The sequence below is a fragment of the Vipera ursinii genome, assembly GCF_947247035.1.
Source record: "Vipera ursinii genome assembly, chromosome: 2".
Taxonomy (NCBI): domain Eukaryota; kingdom Metazoa; phylum Chordata; class Lepidosauria; order Squamata; family Viperidae; genus Vipera; species Vipera ursinii.
The window spans coordinates 110,575,894-110,603,203 of record NC_139513.1 but is presented as its reverse complement, the minus strand read 5'-3'; the positions used below and the strand labels follow the sequence as shown (position 1 = coordinate 110,603,203).

General features: G+C 38.4%; 1 protein-coding gene across 1 annotated transcript in view; it reads left to right on the top strand.

Moving 5' to 3' along the window:
* Window positions 1–832: 832 nt before the first annotated feature.
* The window catches only part of SHISA6 (shisa family member 6), a gene marked incomplete at both ends in the record, with an annotated part of 368,466 nt that continues 341,988 nt past the window's right edge, over window positions 833–27,310 (top strand). Inside the window, 2 exons of the mRNA XM_083352345.1 lie at window positions 833–1,527; window positions 19,523–19,683. Coding sequence (XP_083208471.1) covers window positions 833–1,527; window positions 19,523–19,683 — 856 coding nt within the window. The remainder of the gene's footprint in view (window positions 1,528–19,522; window positions 19,684–27,310) is intronic.

Here is a 27,310-nt window from a genome sequence, read left to right as displayed (position 1 = left end):
CAACAGCGGCGGCGCAGGGAGCTCCGGCCAGTGCGCGGCGACACGGATGCCCAGCGCGGCGCCTCCGCAGTGCTCCCGCTCCGCCCCGGCATGGTAAGTGAAGGAAGGAAGGCAAGCCGACTTGGGGACAAGGGCATTGGGCTAGAGAGAGAGAGAGAGAGAGAGAGAGAGCGAGAGAGAAAGGGAACGGGGGTTACTGCAGTCCTTGCTGGCAGCCAGGTTCTGCTCGAGCGTGGCTACTGTCGGTGGGGCTCCATCTCGCCTGGGATTGTGGCAAGGGAATTCCCTCCCCGAATCGGGATCCGAACAGCTTCCCTGTTCGGTGGGGCTAAGTCCCGACGGCATAGCAGCCATTTCCCGCCCCCTCCTCTCCCCATGTCCCGATTCGGTCTGGGTGGGAGGATTCTTTTTTTTTTCTTCTTTTTTTGGTCCCTGCCCCAAAGAGACCTTCAGCGCTTCTTCTGGACAGTTCTGCCTCTTCCCTCCTTCCTCCATTCGGAGTCATAGTAGGCCCCCTTGGGGGCAACTCCAGCCTCCCTTAGCACTGTCCCAGCTTCTTTCTCCGACTCCTTTTTGCCTGGGCGGGTAGCCTCTGATGTTTCCTTCTCTCTTCTAGCCCATCACTGGAGGAGCTGTGGGGACTCGGAGAAGAGCCCATCTTTGCCCTGAAGCAGCCGAGTAGTGCCTCTTGTTTCTTATCAGGATGAAGTGAAGTGCCAAATTGCTCCTCTTCAGATCCATGGAGTGGCAGGACCGAGGTTCTTGATTGGACTGGGCTGGGCGGAGCCCCCACCCACCCACCTCCTCCTCCATTCTGGTCTTTCAACTCACCATGGGGTGGAGGCATCTCCTCTTGCTTCTACCATTTGCTTTGTATGTCCTGACACTACTTCTGACCACCCAGGCAGCTGGGCCCCCACGGACGCCCAAGGGCAACCGGACACAGGGGGCAGGAGCCTCTCGGAGACCTTACAAGCCAGCCAAGGAGCAACTGAACCACTCCCTAACCACCACGGCCCCTTCTTCTGTGCAAGCCAGTGGCGGAGGAAGCCGTGGACGCAGTCCTGGTGTAGGGCCAGCAAAGGTGTCCTCCTCCAGCAGCAGCAGCAGCAGCAGCAGCAGCAGCAGTGCAGGCAATTCCAGCCCAGCATATGAGACATGCATGGGTTACTATGATGTGAGTGGGCAGTGGGACAAAGAGTTTGAGTGCAACAATACTCAGCAGGATTTTCGCTACTGTTGTGGCACCTGCTCTTTCCGCTTCTGCTGCAACAAGCGCTCTAAGAAGCTCAATCAGGAAAAGTGCCGAAATCAGGACCCCCGTCCTAGCACAGATCCTATGACCCCTGCCACCAGCAATAATGGACCTGGAGATATACCCAATGGGTATGACCCTAATGAGGACAACACAAATGCCACCGTCTACATTTCATGTGGGGCCATTGCCTTTGTTGTCATTGCGGGCATTTTTGCTAAGGTGGCATATGACAAAGCACGACAACCGCCACAGGAAATGAACATCCACAGGTGAGAACAGAGTGTGGACCCCAATACCTTTTTTCCCCCTCCACTTTCCACAACCTGAGCAATGAATGTGCACTGATGTGAGTGAACTAATCTTGCTCCAAATACTAGCATCCTGTGACTTGGGGAGAAATCCCCTGCCTCACAGAAACACCACTGTCTTTCCCAGGTTGGCTTATGACAGGAAACCCCACTTTACTGTCTTATAAATGGGATGATTGGTTTTCTTGTTCCTCTGTGCAATCTGTTCTCCTGCAGGAAATAAAGGAAGGAGTTTTCTTTAGGATACTTGAGACATTTTCACCTGCCGTTCTTCATGGATCCTTGTTTCCCTAGAGAAACAAATGTGCAAAACCTCATACAAGTTGTCTCACCTCCTGGTATTATGGAGATCCTCATTTCTTAACATTTATTTTTTTCAGCATTAGCAGGGCAATTTCTTCTATAGCAACCTTGCCCAGCTTAGCATCCTCCACAAATTTTGGACTAAAACTCTCGTCATCCTTCTATACCTTCTCTTTTTATTAATAGGAACAATTGGGAAAAGTAGGTTTTAATATCTCCCTCTGAAAAGGGTGACGTTGTTAGAAATAGACATAATACCAATACTACAGTACTGAGTATTATCATACACACTGCATATTTTTAAATAATCCAATTGTCATATTTTTAATTAGTTCATAGAATTATAGAGTTGAAAGAGACCATAAAGATCATCTAATCCAACTCCCTGCAATGTGAAGGAACATCATAAAAGCTTCTTTGAGAGAAGGCTGTTCAGTCTCTTCCAAACACCAAAAATGGAGAGCACAACTTCCATAGATAGACTATTGTTACAGTGAGATAAATTCTTTATACACACACACACACACACACACACACACACACATATATATATATATATATATATATATATATATATATATATATATATATATATATACACATACATACATACAAACACACACACATATATAAACACACAATAAATGAGCAGTTTCTTTTGAATTAGGTAGGCTGAAGAGGAAAGAGTGAATTTTATCTGAGACTCAGCTACCTAAAACCTGCTACAGTTTGAAGAGCACCCTCTAAATAGAAAGTGTAGGTGGCTGAGTTCTATATTAATAACTAAAATTATTTAATAGCCCAATTATCACAACCATCTAACAAATTTGGAAACCTTACTTTATAGGCTTTAAAAAAATATTGCCCTATGATTTTTTTTAAAAAAAAATAAGTCTGTTTTAGCTACAAACCTCTTAATGAGGTCTGAAATTGACAACTTTAACAAATGTTGATCTTTATTCTATTTCTGTTTTCATACAACCTTGAAATATGTATTTATCTTTAGGCACTAACATTAATTCATTTTACTCTTAACAACAAAGCCCAGAATTACATAATGCCAAGCCGGCTTAAAATAGAAAAAGAGTTGTTCACTTTTAACAATATATAAACCTTTCAAAGCTTTCTTCCCCTCAGAGAAATGAGGGAAATATCTCATTCCTCGTTGCAATATAACATCTTGGTATCATTCTTTCTAAAATCGCGAGAACTGGTTTCTGTGTTGCTTTGTAGTTTTCAAAACAGTTCAGATTGCTCTGTTTGCTGTTCATCAGACACCTTTTTATATAGCTACAACTCTTGAACAGGATTTTCCCATTTTCTCTCTTTTAAAGTTTACACCTATCATATCTTCGTGTTAAACTCTCAACAGTTTTTTTTCCTGATTGATGAAACTGCACAAAAACTCTCTGGGCTGTTTTCTACAAGTTCCATCTATTCTTCCCAAGGTTATAACACTTTTCCTACATTTTTAAATTCCTACTTAAGATTCTCTTTCCTCCTCTTTAACTCCTGTTAACTTTGCATCCTCCTACACTGATCCAACTAAAGGCATGCTTGTACAGCTGCATATTCACCTTCACCCCATTCCTGAATTCTGTCTATAACTTTCACACTTCCTTGGTGTCTGATTTTCTCCTCCACTCTGTGTCCTGCTAGTTTTTATTTACTCTAAGTGCTACAGAAAGTGGAACACTTTCACCTTGCACTTCAACAGGATTAATCTCTTTTTCTAAGCCAGCTTCTTCTCCATTATGTTCTAGAGAGGAGACCCATGTCGGGGTTTTGTTGTTGTTGTTGTTCAGTAGTTAGAACTACTAGGAAGTCCTCCATATTTCTCTTTTAAGCAGGTTGAGGCATTCTGAGTTAACATTTGAGTAATTAAGGTGGTACTTGGTACTTTTTTTGTCTTTAAGTACAATAACAAAAGAAAACTATTCACTCTCTGTGGAAATGTTGCATAGCAGAAAAGTCAGATGCCCTTCATTTTACCTCTGTGAATGACAAGTACTCTTGCATCTGACATGAATTGTTGAGATGGGACTTTCAAATGTAGGATTTGGGATGTATATGTCACTCAAGTGTAAGTAAGCTAATTTGTAGTGAGCAATTTTTTGAAAATATGTAATAGAAGCAATCATGACAGAGAGAAGCAGCTGCCTTTGCATGATTATCTTTCATTTAAATCATCAATTAAATATTGTGTATGCTGAAAGACTTGACACCAGCTTATTAAATGAAAAGCAAGTGTATTTTACCAATGCATAGAATACAGTATCAGCATTCTACTCAGTAAAATCCCAAGCAAGATTATAAAAAAAGCCCAAATTGATCACATCTATCCTCTCACCCCACCCCACTGCCACACGAGCCAATCTGGAAAAGTTGAAAATATTCTCTTATTTCATTTTTCTCATTTACTCACTACAATAAAGGGCAACTCATCAGCTGGTATGCACACTGAATCACATTTTTTCTGACAGTCTTAAGCTTTGCATTTGAAGGGTTATGCTAAAACTGAATTTTAATTCAAATGCACTTGGCTCTTAGTCAGTACCTTAAGAGTATTGGCCAGCATGCACACACATAAATACAAAGAGAGAGAGAGAGACATCCCACATACACACATGCACATAGTAATATTTTAAACTTCTGTCAACAGTACTATGAAATATTACTGAATGCTATGAAATATTATTGCGTTAGCTTCAGTAAATATTGGGAAGAATTGAGAATAGGAGTTACAGGATTGAAACACCTCTTTTTTGTTTCATTAATGCTTTTGCTAAGGTCAGCAGGTCTCAGTAGGTAAACAGCATTCTTGGTAAATGAGTCTTCAAGTATGTGTGTGCTCCTCTTTCCCATATTTTTTTTTATAATGCCAGGAGTAGTGGCATTACAAAATCTCTCATCAAAATCACATGAAGCCTTATCGTCTCTATCTAAACTCCCTCTTGTCATTTCTATACTTAGATGTTCTTTTCACTTTTAAAATATGTTTTTAAACACTGAAATAAATCACTTGTATGGAGATCAAGGATCTAAAGAAATGAATAACAACTGTGTTTTGGAAAAAATATATCTTTGGAAGGGTGTATTTTTTAATATTGTTAGAGCATAGAAGATGACAAAAGATTATATCTTTCAGAGATATTTAACCTACATTTCATCAACTTTGGTAAATCCATTTGTACCCTTCAGAGACATTTAACCTACATTTCATCAACTTTGGTAAATCCATTTAAATACTAAGAGCCATAGACTAGTTTTTAGGGGGATGTATATAATTCAAGGTGCCCGACTTTTGCCAGCAAAAGAGTCACTCGGACTTGTACAGCATGTCAAGGGCCACACTTCTAAAACACAAGTTCTGTTGCCTTGATTGAAGTAGATATGTTAAAATAAGCTGCAAAAATTAAGATTGTAAGGACAGTTCTGATATTACTAATATTACTAATTGGTAACTTTACAAATCTGAAGGAATCTATTTTGTCCCTTCAAATCTCCTGAAGGCCACACTGGGAATTGCCAAAAGAATGTGGTAGTTCCCATGAAGTCATGGAACCTGCTTTTCTTATATTAATGTATTTCTTCCTTATTTAAAAAATAATAAAATCATGTATGGTCAGGATCCATCTGTTCTTATGATTGAGGATATGAGATTTCCATATTTTTAGATCTTTCAGTTCTGTGCAGGCTAGTTATGTTTTGGGACGATCAAGCTGGGAGGAAAAAATGGGGCTGATGGAAATACATTCTTGTCCAAACATGCTGGCCACTTATCTTAGGTTAAGCTTAATATCTGGGACCAGGTAAACTTTTGCAACTATAAGATGAATTTCTAGAATTGGGGGTATGGTAAATAAATTACTTGCCACAAAGGGGAAATCAGTGACTTTGGATTAAATAGTCAATTTTAGGTGAATTGATATTTTCACTGATTTAAGAGGGAGTAGAATCAGTTCTAGATTATAATGGATATCATGTACTGTATATAAAAATGTTCTGAGGGTTATATAGATACTATAATGATTCTTATTTTACTCTAGGGGAAACAGTGTTAGTTCAGTCTGAAGGATTCTTAAGTAAAGGCCTCTTATAGACATAACTGTATAGTTATAGGACCAATATTGCTGGTTAGATTTTATGAGATGCCTAATTCACAGTTTCTAAGAAAAGTATTATTGTGTGTCATAAATAAGCAGCATGTTCAACACTGAACGATACCATTGTCTGCTGACAGTTCTGGGTTACTTTTTGAAATGTAAGATTAAGAACTGCTGATATTGGTCAGTACGCACATGTTCTAACACTTCACTTTGTCACTTTTTTACATATAAAACAAAGTGATACAAGTGTTGAGCAATGCATTGGTTGGAGTTCTGAATATATACGGAAAAGCAGCAAAGTGTTGGAATTAAGAACTAAGATTTTCAATATTATTTTTATTGAGGAAATAACATAGAGAAATAACATATAGTAAGTAAAAGGTACAATGACACTGTAATTGTTTGAACTGAACTATCACAAAGATACAATTTAAAATGCTAATTTTAGTAGCAGAAGCACAATTATGTACCTGACTTATTCATGTGGGTAAGAGTAAATATTTTCATATTGTTTTAACAAATGATACTACAGTTTTTCTCTAGCATTTGATAAATTGTCTCAACTATTTGTTATATATTTTGAAATATCCTTCAGCGCTAGGCTGAAGGACACAATGCTTCTCATTTCAGTGCCAGCAATTGAACAGTGTTCTGCATCACACATAGAGATAGCAAAGTAGCTGAGAGCACACAGGACTGTGTGAAATATTTAGTAGTTTGCTTTGAATACTTCATTAGTGGTCCCTAGGAACATCTGTTTGAGGCAGCCACCTTGCTTTGCTCTAAGAGTAGACTTGAGTATTTGTACTGGTTACTTTGAAAACAACCATAGTATGTTTATTATATTTGTCGAGGTGCACTTTTCAATCTCATCTTGCTTTTTGGATAGGAACGGACTGTTCACTCATGTCTAAATATCTTCTGGACTATGCCTGTATATCTGGATGTCTTTGTGAGTTGTTTTCTGGATCTTACCATCATTAAAATGATATGGATCCCAAACTCCTGTTAAAACAGAAGGTCCAGAAAAAAAAACCTATGAATTTGTCTCACCTTCTTACCACTCATGCCTAGCATTCCAAACCTTCTTAGGCAGCTTGCAAATGTGGATGAAACATAGCCAGTTTCTTTTAACAACTCCATTCTTTTAGGCTGGCAGTGCCCTCAACTGTAATATCCATGCTTTTCTAGTTATAAATTGGAAATATATGCACCACCTTTCTCCCACTATAAAGTACCTGTCCCAGCAATACTTTTTATCAGTCAAAACATTAGGGGGTAGGGTTTATTCTACCATTGAATCTTGCACAGAATCTTCAGAATTTGTTCTGTTAAACTTAATCTTTAATTTGTTCTAGTGCCTAGACTTGGATCCCATCAGTGATGCCAATTAAGTCACAGAGAGAATTGTGAAGAGGTCCATTGCACTCCTCTTTCTCCCACCTGAGATAATTGTCTCTTGCTTTGAGAATCATCCCTTGTTTAGACTTAAAAGTTTTTGTTCCTATATTCTTTCAGGTACTGCATAAGCAGAACAACTTATTTTGCCTCCATAATTCAATAGAATTACAGAGGTTCACACAACTATATGGCACAAATCTATAGAGGAATGTGTACAAATCAGTACATGGCAACCATATAATAACATTGGTAACTAAATGAATGCAATATAAAACCAAATCTGATGAAAATCAACCCATGTCAGTAGTCCTTGCTTAACAACCACAGTTGGGACCAGCAACTTGTTGCTAGGCAACATAGTGTTAAGTGAAAAAACATGATTGCAGTGGGCTTCTGACCTCAGTTCTCCTGTAGCCATTAAGCAAATCACCCCACAGTCATTACATGAGATATCACGTGACTGTGACTTGTGATTTTACTGCCAGTGTCTTCATTGACTCTATCAGAACCTGGCTGTGAAGTATACAAATAGTAATCACATGATCATGGAATGCTTTGTTGGTTATAAAGGCCCACTGGTTGCAAAATGCCTGACTCTCAATCATGTGACCTCAGGGGGACTTGCAGAGGACATAAATGTGAGGACAGGTTGCAAAGTTACTTTTTCAGCATTGTTGTAACTTCATTCATTGTACAACTTCAAGTTGTAACGGTCACTAAATAAGACAATTGTTAAGCAAGGACTACCCGTATATGATAAATTTGGCATTTTGATGCACAAATAATAAATATTGGATTACTGTCAGTACATATTTGCATTTTATCATATTCCTGCATCACTTAACAAATAAGATATGACCCAGATTTCAGGTTTGGTACTGATGTGGAATAAACACATGCTCATAGAGCTTTCATACTTCAAGTGTTTTCCTGAAATGTGTCAGCTTTATTTCTTGCTGTCTTCCAAGTCAGGATCTAGATTATTTCTTTATTCTGTTGCAACGGAATTCCTGTTGTATCTCTTATTTGTACGAGGTTCTGTTTCTGAAATTTCTCTCAGATCCAAATTTTCTGTCCCCATAAGCTCAGTCTGTTTCAGTTTATATTAGTTTGCATCTGCTCTAAGGCAAATTACAGATCATTTTTATAATAGATGTGCACTGATATCCCTCATTACACTCCTCTTGCACTGTCAGGAATTTTGGGGGATGTCTTACATCACACATTATTTCTAGTTGACATTCAGATATGAACCTGTAGGACTTCCACCATCCCAGATTACCTATCAACTTTGTCATCTTCTTGCAAAGGCGCACTTGCAAACCTATTGGGCATTAGTAATCATTCTCCATGGTTCTTGAGGAATGTAATACCCTGTAGGTTTGTTTAATGCTGCTACTTGCCCATACCTATTTACTCTTTTAAACCAGGAAGAAGTAGTCAACATATCTTCCTCCTCTTCCTCCTCCTCCTCCTCCTCGCCACTGTCTACCCACTGCAGGATAAAGGCCTCTTCCACATGTTTCCAACCTAATGTCAGCAATCTATCTTATTTTAGGTCTTTTTCGTGGATGCTTTTTTTTATTGAAAAGTTTTAACATACATTTTATCTTTAACAGTCCCCCCTCCCTTCTCCCTCCCTCCCTACCCCTGGATGCTTTTTATCAAGTGGGATCCATTCTATGACTGCCTTGGTCCACCTGCCATCAGGTTCTTCTTGCTAAGTGACCAGCCCCTTCCCATTTCAATTCTTTTACTCTTGATAATATCATATACTTTCGTTTGTTCTCTAATCCATGTGCAGGTCTTTCTATCTTGTCATTCTTCAACCTAGAGCTGATGGAATTGGAGTTCAACAATATTTAGTGGCCCACATATTGTTTGTTCCAGCTTAGTTATTTAGAGCCTTGGTGGAGCAGTGGGCTAATGCCTCCTTAAGTAACACCAGCTGCCTGCAATTAGTGCAGGTTCGCATCCCACCAGGCTCAAGGTTGACTCAGCCTTCCATCCTTCCCAGGTAGGTAAAATGAGGACCCAGATGGTTGGGGGCAATTAAGCTGACTTTGTAATAATGCCGCTTGGGGTGTGTGAAAAAGCCCTAATAAGCAGGCATAGACATAGAATGAAGGCTACTGCTAAGCTTGTAAGCCGCCCTGAGTCTTCAGAGAAGGGCGGGATATAAATGGAATTTTAAAAAAAATTAGTTAATATACATAATGTCTGAGCTATTATTTCACATTTGGGTATTAGCTGCAGGTGAGAGAACAATTAGTGGCTGTTGGTCATATTTCTGTGGGCAATTGTAGCAGGACATGAAATGTCAAACAAAACCTCTGTCCATCTATTTTTACTTTGGGAGGGGGGACGTTGTAAGCAAGAGGAATGTGAATCCTGTTTTCTACACATGTATTGCCCACAGTCATTACACTGCTGAGATGATTTTAAATGCCAGCTGTGTTTTCATTTCTGTCACTACAGAATGTGGTATAATGCTGTTGTGCACTTTGGAATTTGTGTTGTCTTCCATTTAAACAACAATATTTTAATCTATATTTATCCCTCACCAGCCTTACTTATCGGAGTCTTTAAACTTGCTTTTCCACAAAAAGAGGTATCTTATACTTTACTTACATGCACACACATCAGCATATGCATAAAAATATATATAACGGTACCTTGCTTAATAGGAATCGTTCCATTTTCACTGAGTACGTGTGACAATTTGATTCCCTGATTAATGTTCCCCCCCCCAAATTTTCAGCCTTTGTATAATATGCAGAGGATAATATGTAGGAGTAAGCAGAAGCCACCTGATCCACTTCAAGGAGCCTGAACCAGTGCTACAGAAATAACCTGATCTGCTTTAGTTTTGTGTGGGGGTAGTTCAATCCAACTTTATAACCAGATTTGAAGGATGATTCCAAAAAACAGCTCAGTCCTCCCCCAAGAATACATGGGAAAATCCCAAATGGCTGTGACAATTTAGCTTTTCAGCAAAAAGAATTAGATTTGCAAACAAGCTTAACGTTCTTCGAGTGGTTAATTTACAGTAGTGAGCTAGCTCCTTTAAAATTCATTGTTGTTTTTTTTCAAGCCTATAGTTATTTTGAGATGGAATGTGCCAACATTTGCAGTTATAGAATCTCTTTCTGGGGGAAATACCACTGCCAAATTTCAGATAAATATAAAAGTTTTGTGCAAAGGATAAGAGGGTGGTGAAGAATGATGAATGTGGAAGAGACTCATTGTCAGGAGTTCCAGAGAAAGTGCAGGGGATAAATTCGTTGTTTTTTTCCATAAAATAAATTAGTTGCTAGGCCTGGTCTGCTAGCTAATGCAGCACAGCAACTTTTTAACAAACTGTTGGGTTACAATGTCCTTTGAATCAAAAACACAATCACTGGGGCAATCAAGGGTGGTCCATCTGTGATCTAATTACAAGGGTCATTCCTGAATTAGGGGAAGATGTGTCTATCATTGTATCTACTACTCTTCCTCTTTTTCTTTTATATCACAGAGTTTTATACAAGGAAAGCTTGGTTGATTGGTTTTAGCACAGCTGCTGCATCCATGCCATTTGCAAGATGCTCACATTTTGCAAATTATGTTTCATAGAACCTTAGGGTTATACGAGGGAGACCAAGGCATTGGCTGGATCAGGGCAGGTTGAATACAAGAGTTTTTGTTCCAAATTATTTCAGAATGCCTTGGAACTTGAACTTCTGTCTAGTCTAATATACACCTCTTGGAATGACATCTGAAAATGTACATAATTAATTAAACACCTAACTGTTCTTTTAACAGATGGTAAAAGAAAAAAATTGGATCTATCCATCAGTAATATTTGCAGAATAATTTAACGCTGCACTCCCCTTTTCTTTGCACCTTGTGTCTTACCTGCCAAAATTTAGCTAACAAATTGAAATCTCAAAATCTCTAAGGAATATACAAAATGAGAAATTGTATACATGGGTTAGTTTTACATTAGATACTGCCTGTTTTCTCAGTCTTCATAAAATCTCAACAAAGTTGAGGCTAACTGTGGTCAACTTCGATAGACTTGTTGAGCATTACAAGACTATTTTTCCTTACTCTTCTATACTTTCTATACCTTATTTATCTCAAATCTGGTATACTATCAATTCCATATAGAAGCCGTACAATTTACAAACATCTAGAACATACAATCCTCTATCAAAAACTATTAACAGACTCCAGCCTGTTCATCTCGTCCCAACAACACGGAAAATTCAGCACTTTTCAGAATAAGGTCTGTTTAGAACATTTATCTCTGAACCTTCTATCTGATTAATGGCATGATCACTACAAGAATAGTGCTGCTATATACTATATTTTATATCATTGATTCTTGGATGTATACATTACAGTGTCAGAAATTAAGGCACTTTTCCTAAGAAAAGCCATAGTTACTAATTGAAGTAAGAGCTTTTTTTATTCCACTTTTATTATGGTTGTAATTAAGTCAAGGTGGCATATATATCTAATACTCCTTCCTCTTCCTATTTTCCCCACTGCAACAACCCTGTGAGGTGGGCTTAGCTGAGAAAGACTGATTGGCCCAAAGTTACCCAGCTGGTTTTTCATATCTAAGGCGAGTCTAGAATTCACAGTTTACTACATCACAGTTTCTACTCCTGCAGTAGGATTACAGGTAGTCCTCAGCTGTAATAGAGCCTGGAATTTCTATCATAGGTCATAACTGTTGTAAGTCAAAGCAGCCACGTGACTGGATCTGATTTTGCAACTTTTTTGAGGTGGTTGTTAAGCAAATATGGCAACCATTAAGTGTATATGGTGGTGGTTAAGCAAATTCATGTATTCCTGTAGATGTTTTTGCTGGAAACTGGCCAGGACATTGTAAATCACGATCATGTGAGTGCAGAGTGCTGCAACCAGCCTTAAAGGTCCGCTGGTTGCCAAGAGCCTAAAATGTGGTCATGGAAACAGAGTGTAAGTAGCTTTTGGGGACTCTGTCATAACTTCTAACAGTTACTAAGTGACCACTGATTAAGCAAGAACCAGCTATATTCCTCACTATTCAGTTATGAACTATTCATGCTATGAATAGGTCTTTTTTTCAAAGAATTAAATATTAGATATGAAATATTTCTGAAGCTCCCATCAGACATCTATTGAAAGTAAAGTTGGAGGCCAATTGATGAGACTGGCATCTCTCAGACAGAAGCAGTTCCTAATTTACTTGAAGTTGCAAGTGCTATCAGACCTGCTTATCTTCTTTCCTTGGTTTTTTACAATTGCATTTCCCATGTGCTTGTTGTATTATGTTCCTTAAGTATGAGACATCTGAACCCTTGAACTTGCAGCCCACCCTTTTGACATTTTTGAACCATCAGCATGTATCCACAGCCAATAGGAGGATATACTAACTATAACATAGAAAGAGTCACAGACACCCATATGTAAAACTTTTAGTTTATGAGAATGCTTCAACAAACAATCCATACATGGATCTTGTCATGCCAGACTGTGGTTCCCCATATCAATCCCTGTGATGTTCCAGAAATGACGTAAGCCTGCCTGAGTCTGGTTGAGAGGTAGAAGAGACTGACAGTAGATATAATCTTGAACTGCAGATGTTTTGTTTCCTGTGACGTTTGGCTAAGGGTGGCAGGCGTTTAGGGGCTTAGGGTGTTTTTGCTATGGTGATGTTAAAAATAACGTACAAACTAATGGGTAGAATCCCATGCAGATTCTGCTTAAAGAAGCACTGCCTCTGAATAGCATGTTGACATTTCTCTGATACCCCGGCAATGAATGCCAGAATGACCAAATCAAGGGCACCTGAAGAGAAATACCAGAATGACCAGATGAAGGGCAGATGGCTCAGTAGAATAAGGATGGCCTGAACTCACCTTTTCCCCTTCCATGTCCCAAGGCAAGCTTGTTTTTCAAAGAAGCTGCCTTGCTCTCTGCATAAGTAGCTTCTGACAGGCTTTTTCCTTTTCTCCAGGCAGAATAAAAAAGTGAATGTAGAAACCATAGCTACCTCATTAAAGGTTTTAATAACTTTCAGCATAAACCTCATCACAAAATCCAAGCCTAATATATTAATTTTAATGAAAGGGCTACTCCGATTTCTTGGAGGGTTGAGTTTGAAACACACATTGGTTAGGATGACTTTATATTTTAGTTTTATTTCTTCCTGAACTCTTATTTGTAAATCAGGCAATTCTAGCACTGAGACGGAGCAATCACTCACAGTAATATATGATAGAGACTCTCAAGGCACTAGAATCCTAATAGGCAATTACTGAGTACCCATGCCAAAAACTGGTAAGCTGTGAATCCAGAGAAAGAAATTTTTTTTTTAAAAAAAAACCTAACTGTAATAGCTGCTCTTAAATCAAATCCAAAGCACATAATGATTTATTTATTTATTTTGTATATATGGCTGCCAAATTGGTAAGACTCATGCCAACTTACATTAAATAAATCAATAAAAGCAAACAATTGGAATGCAAATGTGAAAAATAAAATAAATGGAGTAGGGATTGGGCTATGTGGGAAAATGTATTATTTCAGAGACCGGAAGTGATGCCATAGAATGCAATCTTCAGAATCCTGAAAAAATGGCATAGTTTAATTGCTGAATAGCCCAGGACCATCCTCTCCCTGTCAGTTCTTGCAGAACTAGAGACAATTAAAAATGGTATCCCATAGATAACCAGATCTTGGAATCTCACTGGTGACCAGTGTAGGTTCATGAACAGCGGTGTCACATTTGTGTACCATGGTGAGCCCCTAACTGCTTGTGCAGGTGCATTCTGGAATCTGTATCAAGGCCAACCTGACTCTCCCATTTGCTTGGATAGGTGAAGCACATTCTTAGGCAAGATTTGTTTTTTTTGATCTATCACTGGCATCAACACTGTGTCATTATCAGCCTAGGCCTACACATCTCTTACGCAAATGAGTAGGATGCCTTTGGCTGTTCTAGAAAAGAAGCTGGCAAGATTAAGTCTGTCATTCTTCTCCCTTGCAGTTGAGAAGCACCCAACTGAAATGTCATGTGCTGCGTATATACTAGAACAGTCATCTCTAACAAATATGTAAATAAATACACCAAGGAAGAGTATTGTTTTCCTTCTTTCTCCTTTTGGGAAACACTTGTTTTAAAAATTAATATAAGGAGAGTGATGTTTGCATTTGTGATTCTGCCACAATGGTATGCAAAATATTGCAAGTTAGGAAGAAAATGGCATAGAACTTCCATTTGATAAGGTTTCTATGTGGCTTAGTTAGCTGTAATAATCACAGCTGAGTTCATAACTGTAGAATTCATTTGACATCAGTTCAGTATTCCTCAACTAACTCAGAAAAGTCTCCATGCCTTCAATTATATTATTCAATTATAATTTCACTCTAAGGTGAAGAACAAAATATCATAAGGGTAGATAGACTTAAATTCTACATATTCTCTGTGAATTAAGTATCTGTTCCACAACTCCTACCAATCCTCAGACCCTGCCCTCTTTTTTTTCTTTTTTCTTTTTGCTTCATGGAAACTGGCAAAAATCTTCTCAACTTCTTTTTTCATAGATAGAGCAATATGGGCACAGTCATATTACAGACTTAGTGACTAGATCCTTAGTCACAAGCAATTAATGAGCATATATGCTTGTATTTCTTAGGCTTTGTACAAAACCTAAAATCCAAACCCAATGGCAAAACATGACATCCTGATTGTGCATTACAAACAGATGGGCAACTTTCTGCAGGACGTAACTTTTAGCTCTTTAAAAAAAAATCAGAACAGAGGATTGTTCCAGCTTTGAGAAGAAAAGACAGACATTTTTAAATTAAATCAAGTTTAGTTTTAGTTTTAAATGAAGTATTTTAAAGACTGGTTGAGCTCCTCTGTTGGAGAACTACAGTAAGAAATTGTTCCAATAGAAGAGTATATACTGTATATAGCTCAGGGTTGAACTGTGGAATCCCTGGTGCTCTCTGAACTATTACAGCTACAGTACATAAAATATATATTGTATAAGTATCATACACATGTACCATATAGAGTACTACAGTTGCTTCTGTATATAAACTGGGAGCAAATCCCCAACTCACTAGTTGGATAATAAAACATCTCCAAGCAAACAGCGAAGCTCAGAGAACACCAATGACTCCAGCTCAGAGAGCACCAATCACTCCACAAGAAATTGTTCATTATAATAATAATAATAATAATAATACATTTAGCTTCCAAAGATTTACAGAATAATAGAAGCATGAAGAAAGGAAAGGTTTTGCCATTCGTGCAATTCATATTGCAGGCAATATTGAGCAGAGCTAAAAACAATTTCATATTCAATAATCCAACCTGGCAGAGGATCACAATTTTCCAGGAAAATGCTGTAATATACCCAGCTCTAAGAAAATGAGATGTCCTTGCCGCAAAGGTAAAAACTATAGTGAATCACAGATGGGAAAATCCTTTGCACCCGTCTGTGGCATGGAAAATGCATTGTTTATAAAGTTTATAAAGCTATAGTCCAATGCACACTTATTTATGGAGGATGCTTGACTGATTTTACTTCTAGCATGATTGGACCTCATGATTAAGCTCCTTGGTGAACAGGGCTAATTTTCAGAGTCTTTGTTTAATTCAATCTAGGCTTGACACTAGTTGCACATTTCTCTCCTTAATTTTTTTTATTTTTTTAAAAAAAGAAAAGCAGTTTGGGGAAGATGTGATCGGGAAAGGGTCTGTTTAATATTCTTTCTCCTCTCGCTTATGGCTTCTCTGAAATTTTTCAAGTCATTTTCTCCTGGATGAAGGAAAAAGATAAATAATCTTTTCCTGTACAGATTGGAAAGTAGCTTGGATAAAGATCTAAATGGAAAAATGGAAAGAAAAAAAAGAGTGTTTTTTTTAAAAACATTCCTTATATCAGGGGTGTCAAACTCAATTTCATTGAGGGCTGCATCAGCACTGCAATTGCCCTCAAGGGGCTGGGTGGGTATGGCCAGGGTGGGCATGGCCTACTAGGTGGGCGTGGCTAGAGTGCCTACTGGGTGGGCATGGCCAGCTCTACATCGTTCGCATCAATGGTGCCTATGGGTGCCTGGGCAGGAGTGGGACAGATCTGAGGGTCTTTGGCAGAAGGAGGGTCTCTGGGCCAGGGCCAAGGCAGTGGGGGCCGTTCCCTCACTGTTTCCAGGATGGCTTTGCGGGCCACATGAAACCACTTTGCAGGCCGGATGCGGCCCCTGGGCCTTGTGTTTGACATGTCTGCCTTATATTATTATTCTCAAGCCTACATCTAGTTAAAGATGTTTTTCATTAAAAAAACAACAACCCAGACCATGGGTGGAAATAGAGTAGTTCAGGTATTGTTTGGCTCTGCAATTCTAAGATCTCGGGATATTTCTAATTAAACCTTTCTCACTCTAGAAAGTGTTTCCTATCATATATAGGTACTAATAAATAAATATTATGATCTTGAGCAGCATGGTGCAGGTGTAGGACAACTCAATTTGCCCTCAGATTCTGCAACATTCATTTCAGATTTCTTTTTTAAAAAAAAACATCAAACCCTGAAGTCAAGAGTTTTTTCTTGCTTTTGTTTTTAGTATATACAGAAAGGTTCATTTTAAAAAAAATCCACGCCCCTCCCCATTATTTTAATAAGTTGTAAACCATTTTTAAATATTGAGAATGAAAGCAAAATAAGTCAATAATTCCCCCCCCTTTTTTTTTTCAGGGAAGGATAGTGACTTGGTGTGGCAAGAAAGAGCACACCCATTTACCTCCTCGTCACCAAAAGGGGGAAAAGGCAGACAACAGCAGATGCATATATTAATCTATACATGTAAATGCACAAATACAGCAGTGGATATGACTGTTAATCTCCTCCAATCTAACATCTGTAGACTGCTGCTTGTAATATAGTTGCAAACTCTCCTTGCTTGTAATATGTTTACACACACACACACACACACACACACACACACACAAAGTTTTTCAAGTAGAGAAAAGCAGGAAACCTTTTTTGAAATCAGTGATGGCACTTTTTAAAATTATTTTTGTTCTTTTAATCGCCAAGAACCAAAGGGGGATGGGGCTGATATGTGGATGTCAACAGAGAAATGCTAAGCATCCAGGGAAGGTTGCTGATTTAAGCTCTTGTCTTTAAACATAAACCTACTAAATTTCGGTATCATAGTCTTGAGAGGGTCCACAAAAATGAGAATGCGGACAGATATAACCTCTGCTCATCCCTGAAAACTTGACATATGCCCATGCTATCCTTGATATAAGTTGTATATTTTTTAAGAAAAAAAATATCTCCACTGATTTTTATAGTAAAGATTGGTATTTTAGTGACCGTTTATCTATTTATACATAACATTAAGAACACATCTAATACAATTCAAAAACAACAGAGTCAATAAATCAAGGCCTAATATAATAAGCATGTGAGTAAAATATCCTCATGGACACATTCCCTAATCCAGCCTCTGAGAAAAGAGCAAGGTTGTCCATAGGGTTCTGTAGAAGACATAAAGAATGGCCTTGAAGGACAATGGCAAAATCTTGTTTCTGAGACAACAATCAGACAAGTACTGTATATCTGAAATCCATGCCAAGAAACCAACTTGAGAAAATTCATCAGACTGGTCCCTGCCTATTTCACCTGAAGTTGAAGGAGGGGGAGCACTTATTTACACTTGCAAGATACTGTTACTATAGCTGTTCTAACAAAATTAGTTTTATTAGACTTATATAGCATTGGGGTTTTTTAGCCTGATAACTTCTTGAGGAAGTACCTCCTTCAGGGATACATTCACCACTGCATGAACTCAGCCACACATCACCTCCTGGATGGGTTTAATTAATAAGAATGGATGTATATCTAAAGGACAGGTGGCTGAGTCCTAAGGAACCTGTCCATTTCTTCAAGCATCTTCCAGATAATAAAGCAAGATGGTGTGTCACTTAATTCACAAGAACTTGCCTACTCAGTCTAATTCTGAATCAGATAAAGCAGTGCGTGCCGTAGACTACTTAGAAAGCTAGAAAAGATTCGGGAGTCTTCTTGATAGCCATGTGAACATACATTGCTTCAGACCTTCTCTTGGCAGAGAAATACCGGTATGTTACCATGATTTGTGCTACCCTGATGGCTAAGATCCAATGCATCTCAGTAATGAGGATTGCCATTTATTCTGTCCTTAGAGCTTTATGTGAAATGATTTACTGTACTAGCTTATTTTCTCCTCCTTCCTAGCATCGGGAGATGACATGAAAATCACTAATTACTTCCTTCCAGTATGGTGGGATGAGTTTGTATGAGTACCGACAGTACCAGAAATGGAGATTTTTGCTCCCTTTCATGTGCCAAGAATGACAAGTTGTCAGTGTGGAGATTCTGTGCAACAATATCCTTTTCATTGGGGCTATTTCTGAACATGGTTTGGGAATTATGTGCCCAAAATATTTAAGATTTTGTTCACTATTAGGTGTCCTAACAAGCAGTTTTACTATACCTGGTACTGAATAATTTGTTCTTGAAATCCAAGGTATTGTCAACCATTTTCTCCGGTGTCACAATTTAAAAGCATAATTTTTCCTTCATTCAGCCTTTCTGAGGGTTTACATATCATAGCCATATGTTACAAGTGGGAAAACCATGGCTTGGCAACATATAATTTGTTGTCATTGTGAAGTCTCTGCATTCTACTATTTGTCTTGATTTCTCATGGTCTTTCTGCCAAGAGGCAGATGATATTTTATTTCATATTTACAGTCACCAATCCTGAAAATGTTTGAGCCTGTGTTTACACACTCATCTAATTCTGTTGCCACCATTCAGAAATGGTCTTCTACAACTTCTTTTGGGGGATTCGTTTCTTCTTTTAATTATTTTTCCCTCTATCTTATAGCTCTGGGATTTCCTAATGCTGCCCCATATAAAAATTATGACCCTGATTTTTATTTTTCAAGATCAGCCAAAATCTAGTTTTGTACACAAAAGGAAATGTGACTACTATATTCTCCCTTTTTTATTTTAATCAAAAGTCAGAGGGGGAGTTTACTCATTTTCACTTACTGCTCACTTGCTTTATAAAAGCTTTGCATGATTGGTCTTTCTTCCTTTTAGGGCTCTGGCCGATATCCTCCGGCAGCAGGGACCAATCCCCATAGCACACTGTGAAAGAGAAACTATCTCGGCTATAGATACCTCCCCCAAAGACAACACACCCATCCGAACATCTTCGAAAAACCACTATACGCCAGTGCGCACCTCTAAGACCAACCCAGGTAAGACCGGCACCTCTTCAGTGCATGTATAATCATACAGGACTACATGACTATGCATGGGATCTGAGGAAGTGGCAGAATATTATTAGTGCTATATTTATTTATTTATCAAACATTGAAACCTCCCATCTCCCTCCCAGAGGAGCTCTGAGTGGTGTACAAATAAAACTATAGACTGGATCTGAGGACTGAGGAACTTTCTGGAGTTGTATTTGAAGATGTAGTTGCATTTAAATAAGTGGAGATTCTTTTGCTAAAAGAAGCTCCCACTGATATTTATATGCCATTTCTCTTTTATGGAAACCCAGCATTATTCATAAGAGTAAAATAAAAACATAATGCACATTTAAAATTTATTGTAATAACACCAACACAGAGACCAATATAAAAACAATACATTTTTATACACGGTTTTCTGATTGTACAGACTGCCACAGACAGAAGTTCATAAGTGTCTGGGGGAGCTCACAGATATACAGTGAGGACCTATGGATGATATGATGACTTACTGACTCATGTTCAGCCGTTTCATACAGATCAATAAAACCAGTAGGCATTCTGTTATGATCTTGCAGTAATAGATCATTATTAAGGTAGAAGAAATTAAGGCACAGCAGCAATAACAAGCAAATTGCACATGTTTAAGAGGTAGAAAATATTACGAATTACAAATGAATTGTACAACATGTGTCTGTTTGAAAAACATGACCCAAAATCTTCATTCAATCACAGCTTTCACTCACGCCCCGTGATCTCCTTTTTCTTGGAAATAAGACATACTTCATAAGCATTTCCTCAAGAGGATGCTTAGATGTTTTGTAGAAGGCAGTGCAAATTTCAGATACCCTTCTCTATGATATTTCAGAGATTTTTGGATTTGTAATATATATAAGATGTAGGAGATGATCGGGCTGAGCCCAAGGGAGGAGTCAAATGTGTCATCAGTCATGAGTCCCTGCACACCCATAAGAGATTTAAGTCCAGCTCACTTTAAATGCCTTTCTTATCTCCCTCTCATTTTCCTTGACTGCTAAAAGTTTGGATTCTTGTAGAGACCTTAAGCTTGCAATAAATCTTTATACTCAGTTGAACTGCCTGAATCTCCTGATTTCCCTGGCACTTGACGTAAGAGTTGTTATAGGAAAGATCTGAAATGGGATCTATTCAAATCTAAGACTTTTTGATAAAATAAAGACACAACTAAAGAATGGTGTCAACTCTGCAATGAATCTGAAGGAAGCCATTTGGCTCATTTTCGGTTGCCACCAGAATGGGAGGGGTGGTGGAATTTTTCTGTTAGCTTAAACAATTCTCTGTCCCTTGTGAACCAAGGTCATTTCTGTTCATTAGAGTGGGGGGCTGAGCCTTCTGTTAGAAAGCCCGCCAAACTATTGGGAAACGTAGTTGATTGCATAGTACTGGGGTGGGAAGTTTAACTTTGTATACTGTAAGTTTTTGGAGGGAACTTTAGTCTTGGTTTCACTTTTGACAGTGCCGATATTTATATCCAATAAACATATTCTTAAAAAAACCTTCAAGCCTCAGAGTTCTGTTTTAGTTGGTATCATCTATTGGAACCATGACAGATGGCTTACATAATATATTGAAACAAATAGATTTAAATGTTATAAGATATTGAGGCTAATGAGATAAAATGTTGGAAGTTGTAACCTCCTCTCCTAGAAGTCCTTTGGGTCTCCACATCATGTTCCCACCTTCTGCACTGAGGTAGTAGTTTGCTAATTTCCTCTGCCATCCTCTATTGTACAGTGAGCTCTCACTTGACATGAATCTCTTAACCCCAATGTGCACTGGGGTTGGGATTAAAATGTCAAAAGACAATAATTGAAATCATGTCAGTGGTGCCATTTCCTGGCCCTGTAAGCATAGAGACATGGTAATAGCAATAGCACTTAGACTTCTGTACTGCTTCACAGTGCTTTACAGCCCTCTCTAAGCAGTTTACAGAGTCAACATATTGCCCCCAACAATCTGGGTCTTCATTTTACCGACCTCAGAAGGATGGAAGGCGGAGTCAACCTTGAGCCATTGAGACTTGAACTGCCGAACTGCTGGCAGCCGGCAGTCAGCAGAAGTAGCCTGCAGTACTGTACTTTAACCACTGCACCACCATGGATCCATGGCTCCTCCTCTATGGTGATAGAGGATTCATCCCTTCCTCCTGCAGTTGGTATATAAATCAAACTCATAGGAAATAAACAAAATCAAGTTGTTGTTTTTTTTAAAAAGTATGATAAGAACTTTTGTTAAACTTTTAAATGTTAAATTGCAGACATTCAAAGGGAAAGAGATAATTATAGAGCTGCCTACATTATGGCATCATAGCAGTATGCAAATTAGGAAAAAAATTACAAAATAAAAGAACTCCAGAGAGAATAAAAGTGCAGGTGTGGAAACAAATGAAGAATCTTTTACCCAAAATATTCCAGATTTCTTGAAGAACAGTGACCATAGCCTGACAGATTTAGGAAGCTGAAATAAAAGATCCAATTTTGTAATTTGTTGATTGATTAAGTGTTGACAAGGTCAACACCTGGGTGACCACATAAATAAACTTTTCCAGAATCATGTATCCCGTATCCAGTCCTTCAGGTCTACCAACAGCACACCCATTGCCAGTGTAATTAAATCCATCCACCTTGCTGCTGGTCATCCTCTTCTCTTTCCTTCCAATTTTCACAACATTAGGGACTTGTTCCGAGAGAGAAACAAAACAAGCACAATTAGCACAATGCTAAACAGAAATTTAGGGATGCGGTGGCTCAGTGGGTTAGGACGCTGAACTTGTCGATCGGAAGGTCGGCAGTTTGGTGGGTCGAATCCCGAGTGCCGCGTAGCAGAGTGAGCGCCTGTTACTTGTCCCAGCTTCTGCCCACCTAGCAGTTCGAAAGCATGTAAAAATGCAAGTAGAAAAATAGGGACCACTACGGTGGGAAGGTAACAGCGTTCCGTGCGCCTTTGGCGTCTAGTCATGCCGGCCACATGACCACGGAGATGTCCTCGGACAAGCGCTGGCTCTTCGGCTATGAAACGGAGATGAGCACCGGCCCCTAGAGTCGGAAACGACTAGCACGCATGTGCGGGGGAACCTTTACCTTTACCTTTTTAAACAGAAATTAAAAATCATAGAACCAATCCTAACTATATACACTCATACATTTTTAGAATATAGCTTTGAGATTGTTAGAGTTGTAAGGCTGTTCCTCACAAAACCTATTTCCATGAATTTCTTTCATGTTTTTATAAGGACTCTAGCAGAGGAAGAGTATCTGTGTACTTCTGTAATAGCCATTGTTCACTCATGAGGATTGTGTGTCTGCTGTCTGGCATGTGGGCTATATTCACAAGATATGTTTTTGAAGGGAAAATACCGCAGCTGAAGGAGATTTTCAGCAGAGAAATAGGGAGAATGTACATTGTTATATTAGCTCCTGACCCATGGGAGGCACTGTACAACTGGTTTCATTCTTATATTGAGACATTCATGGAGCACAGTGGCGGCTTAGTGGTGAAGACGGTCATCTCCTACTCGGGAGATTGAGAGTTCAATCCTAGGTAGCAGCAAATGTTTCTCTTTCAGGGAGCAAAGAGAAAATATCTGCTGTAAATAACATACAAGGGTCAGGCTAGTAAATGTTCAGCTCCATTCAGCCACCCGGACTCAACCCAAATTAAGGGATTACAGGATTGTAAAAAGAAAAAAATATTGAGACATTCATCAGGTATAGATAGCCCCCAAGTTCCAGGCTCTTCCATGTCTGCTATTTACCTGTACTGTGATTTCCCTTCTATGGATTTCACAATATTTACTTGTGCCTGGAAACACAAGTGTGGTACCCTTTTAAAAGATGTTAACTTGTGCATGGGAGAACTTCAGTACAAAATCAGTAGATGAGAGAATTATTAAACCCTGCACTTTCCTAGCTATCTGTGGTACACCTTCTGTTCAAGCTGTTGTCTTTTAATATGAACACTACTGAAATTTAAATGCATGTTGTTTGTACATCATGTGCAGTCAGAGTCAAAACAAGATAATCTCTCGAAAATCAGAACATTTAGGATACATTATTGCTGGATAGTCAGTTGCAGTTGCTAAGAAAGCACAGCACTAGGATGAAAATGAGGTCAGAGCTGTAGGCTTGAAATAAGTGATTTTCATTCCTCATAAAATTATAGTTGTGAGTAGGTCAAAATAGTATCTGAATCAACACTGAATGTAGGATAGTTAAGTAGTAACTGTATCATTTGTCCATGGCACAATGTAACAAGAGTAATTGGCGGTAATGTTGTTGTTTTAATATTCTTAAATTCTTTTAGTAAGAATGGCTAACCATCCCCTTTGGAAAATAACTGAGACAATAGTCCATACAGGTACCCTTTTCTCATGCTAGTTTATCCAGCAGTTCAAGAAACATAATGAAAGACATACTTAATTTTGATTCTGATTTTTCTCTATTCTTTCAACCTACCAAGCTCCTTGGTTTTTGTTTTTTTTTACAGATAGCATCCCTCAGCACTGAATATATAAACTATGCCAGGAAATAAGTGATATAGAATCCTGTGTGAATGGATAACACCACAAATCTCTCCCTAAAAAATAACGGTGAAATTATAGAAGCATTATTTAATAATTTATTGGATTTTTATCCCAGCTTTATTACTTTCTAAGTCACTCAGAACAAGGGACATTCCTAATACTCCTTCCTCCTCCTATTTTCCTCACAACAACAGTGCTGTGAGGTGGGTCTGGCTGAGGGAGAATGACTAGATCAAAGTCACCCAACTGACTTTCATATGTAAGGCAGAACTAGAACTCACAGTGTCCTAATTTCTAGTCCAGTGCCTTAACTACTGCACCAACTGGCTCTCCTGTGTCCTGTTAATAGGAAGACATCATTGGTTCAATTTCATAAAAGACTGAGAAAATATTGCTGATTATCTGGAGGATTTTAAATATCAGCAAGCTGCTTTTGTTACAGAAAGAAAGCCAAATTTTCTAGAAGCCTGAATATGAACCATTAATTGATAAAATATCCTAGTAATTCTAACAGTTGTCTTCTACTAGCAACTGAGGCTATGTTTTAAGTTAGATTCTTCATTTGTTTCTAGAGACCATAGAATGTAAGGAAGATGTGATTGCTGGAATTATTATGTTAGTCTGTTTAGTGACCACAGCTGCCAAATGAAAAGCAGAAGAGATTCTGGGACTAACTTGAATTTTGCTTCCCAGTGCTAAAACTATACACATTTGTTGATAAGTATTCTAATCGTTTTTTCAGAATTATTTCCTTCAGATGGCAGAGAAGTGGGGGGGGGGGGAGAAAGAAAAACAGACTGTGCAATTACTGGAAATTAGGAACCATGAAAAATAGACAATCCTTTTTTTGTTTTGAAAGAGAATTGGTGATAACCTGTGGCCATATCAATATCTAAATCTTCTTTCCTTCCTTGTATTTATTAGAATTTGCTTCAAATTGGAATTGCAAAACCACAATATCATTAGAAAAAGTCCCTGAATGTGCTTCTCCAATATCTTGAAAGGCAGACATGTAATGGAAGGTGTGTGTGTGTGGGGAGTGTTGCAGAAACTTTCACGTTCATCTAATAAGTTATAGATTGAACAATAGGACTCCTTTGAGGAAGTGGTTCATCCAACCTGCATAATCATCTAGGGAATTCACCATTTACTGTCTTGATTTTTTTTAAAAAATGGGTTACAAGAACCATCTCTAATTAGTCTAAGAGTAGTCCTTTGACACCACTGCAGAGCTATTAATTGTTGAAACTCTACATTAAAATTCTGTTTGTTCTGTTTACAAGCTGAAGTTTGGTTTTGGTGATTTCTGACTGAGGGTGAGCAATTCAGGACAATATAATTAAAATAATGCTACTTTTTCTGCATTCTCCGAGGATACATTATTTCAACATTCTTTTCAGCATCATTCAGTATTAAACACTATTTATTTCCAATTGAGCATTTTTGACACAGGTAATCCTTACTTTGGTTTTCTCAGCCTTGGCAATTTTAAAATATCTGGTCCTCAACATGGTGCATGCTGGCTGGGAAATTCTGGGAGATGAAGTCTGCATACCATAAAACTGCTAATATTAAGAAACAGTGGGCTAGTATAATGCCCAGAAATATGGGAGAATTCTCAACATGTACAGTAGTCTTTGACCTAGGAACACAACTGAGACCCAAATTTCTGCTGCTAAGTGAGGCAGATGTTAAGTAAGTTTGCCCCTTTTATGACCTGCTAGAGTTGTTAAGCAAATCACTGCAGCCATTACATTAATAACAAGGTTGTTAAGTGAATCTGGCTACCCCATTGATGTTGTTTACCAGAAGGTTGCAAAGGGAGATCACATGACCCTGGGACATTGCAACCATCATAAATATGAGTCAGTTGCCAAACATCTGAATTTTGATCACCTGACCCTTGAATGCTGCAAGGGTCATAAGTTTGAAAAACTGTCATAAGACATTTTTTTTCAGTGCTGTTGTAACTTTGAACAGTCACTAAACAAACTGTTGTAAGTCGAGGACTACATGTACTAGCTCATGGGTGTCAAACTCGCCACGTCACATGATGTGTCACGACGTATCGCGACTCTTTTTGCATTGCCGGCAATGGGGTGGGCACGGCTTCAGTATGATGAAACCGGCCCATGGGCCGGCAGTTTGACACCCCTGTACTAGCTGATTTCTTACATTTTTGACTTAACAAAATGATCATACAGAATGAGAATATTAGAGCACTGGGACCTTTATTTTTTTATTTTTTATTGAAAAGTTTTAACATACATTTTATCTTTAACAGTCCCCCCTCCCCCTCCCCTACCCCTCCCTCCCTGCCCCTCTCCCCCTTCCCCCCCGACTTCCCAGAGCTAAGTACAAGGTATAAAAACAAAAAAAAAAACAATCATAAACATCCATATGCTAACAACCATAAACTCTAAAATCTATCACTCTCTAGCTCATATAGGATAACTACAAACACTATTAATATTAAATATATAAAAAAAGAAAAAAGAAAAAAGAAAGGAAGACTTATTCAAATGCTACATGAAACTTTTTAGTCCCATATTTGTTCTGTATATACTCAATCCATTTTCTCCACTCCATAATATAACGTTCTTGCGAGTGATCTTTCAAATAAGCCGAAATCTTTGCCATCTCTGCCAGGTCAGAAACCTTTAAAGTCCATTCTTCTACAGTATAGTCGGCAGTTCCTCCTTCTTCCAATACTGACCTATTAAGAGTCTTGCTGCCGTAATTAAATTCAACATCAGCTTAGTGTCCATAACTGTAGCATCTGTAATTATTCCCAACAAAAAAAGTTGCAGACAAAACTTTATCCTTTGCTTGAAAATCTTCTGCATATTCCACCAAATTTTTATCCAAAAGGCCTTAACCTTTTTACAAGTCCACCATATGTGAAAATATGTTGCATCTTCATCGCCACACCTCCAACATTTGGGCTGATAATTCGGATACATACTTGCAAGCTTTTTAGGATCTAGATGCCATCTATAAAACATTTTATAAAAGTTCTCTCTTAAGTTTTGAGCTTGTGTAAATTTTACGTTCCTCACCCAAATCTTT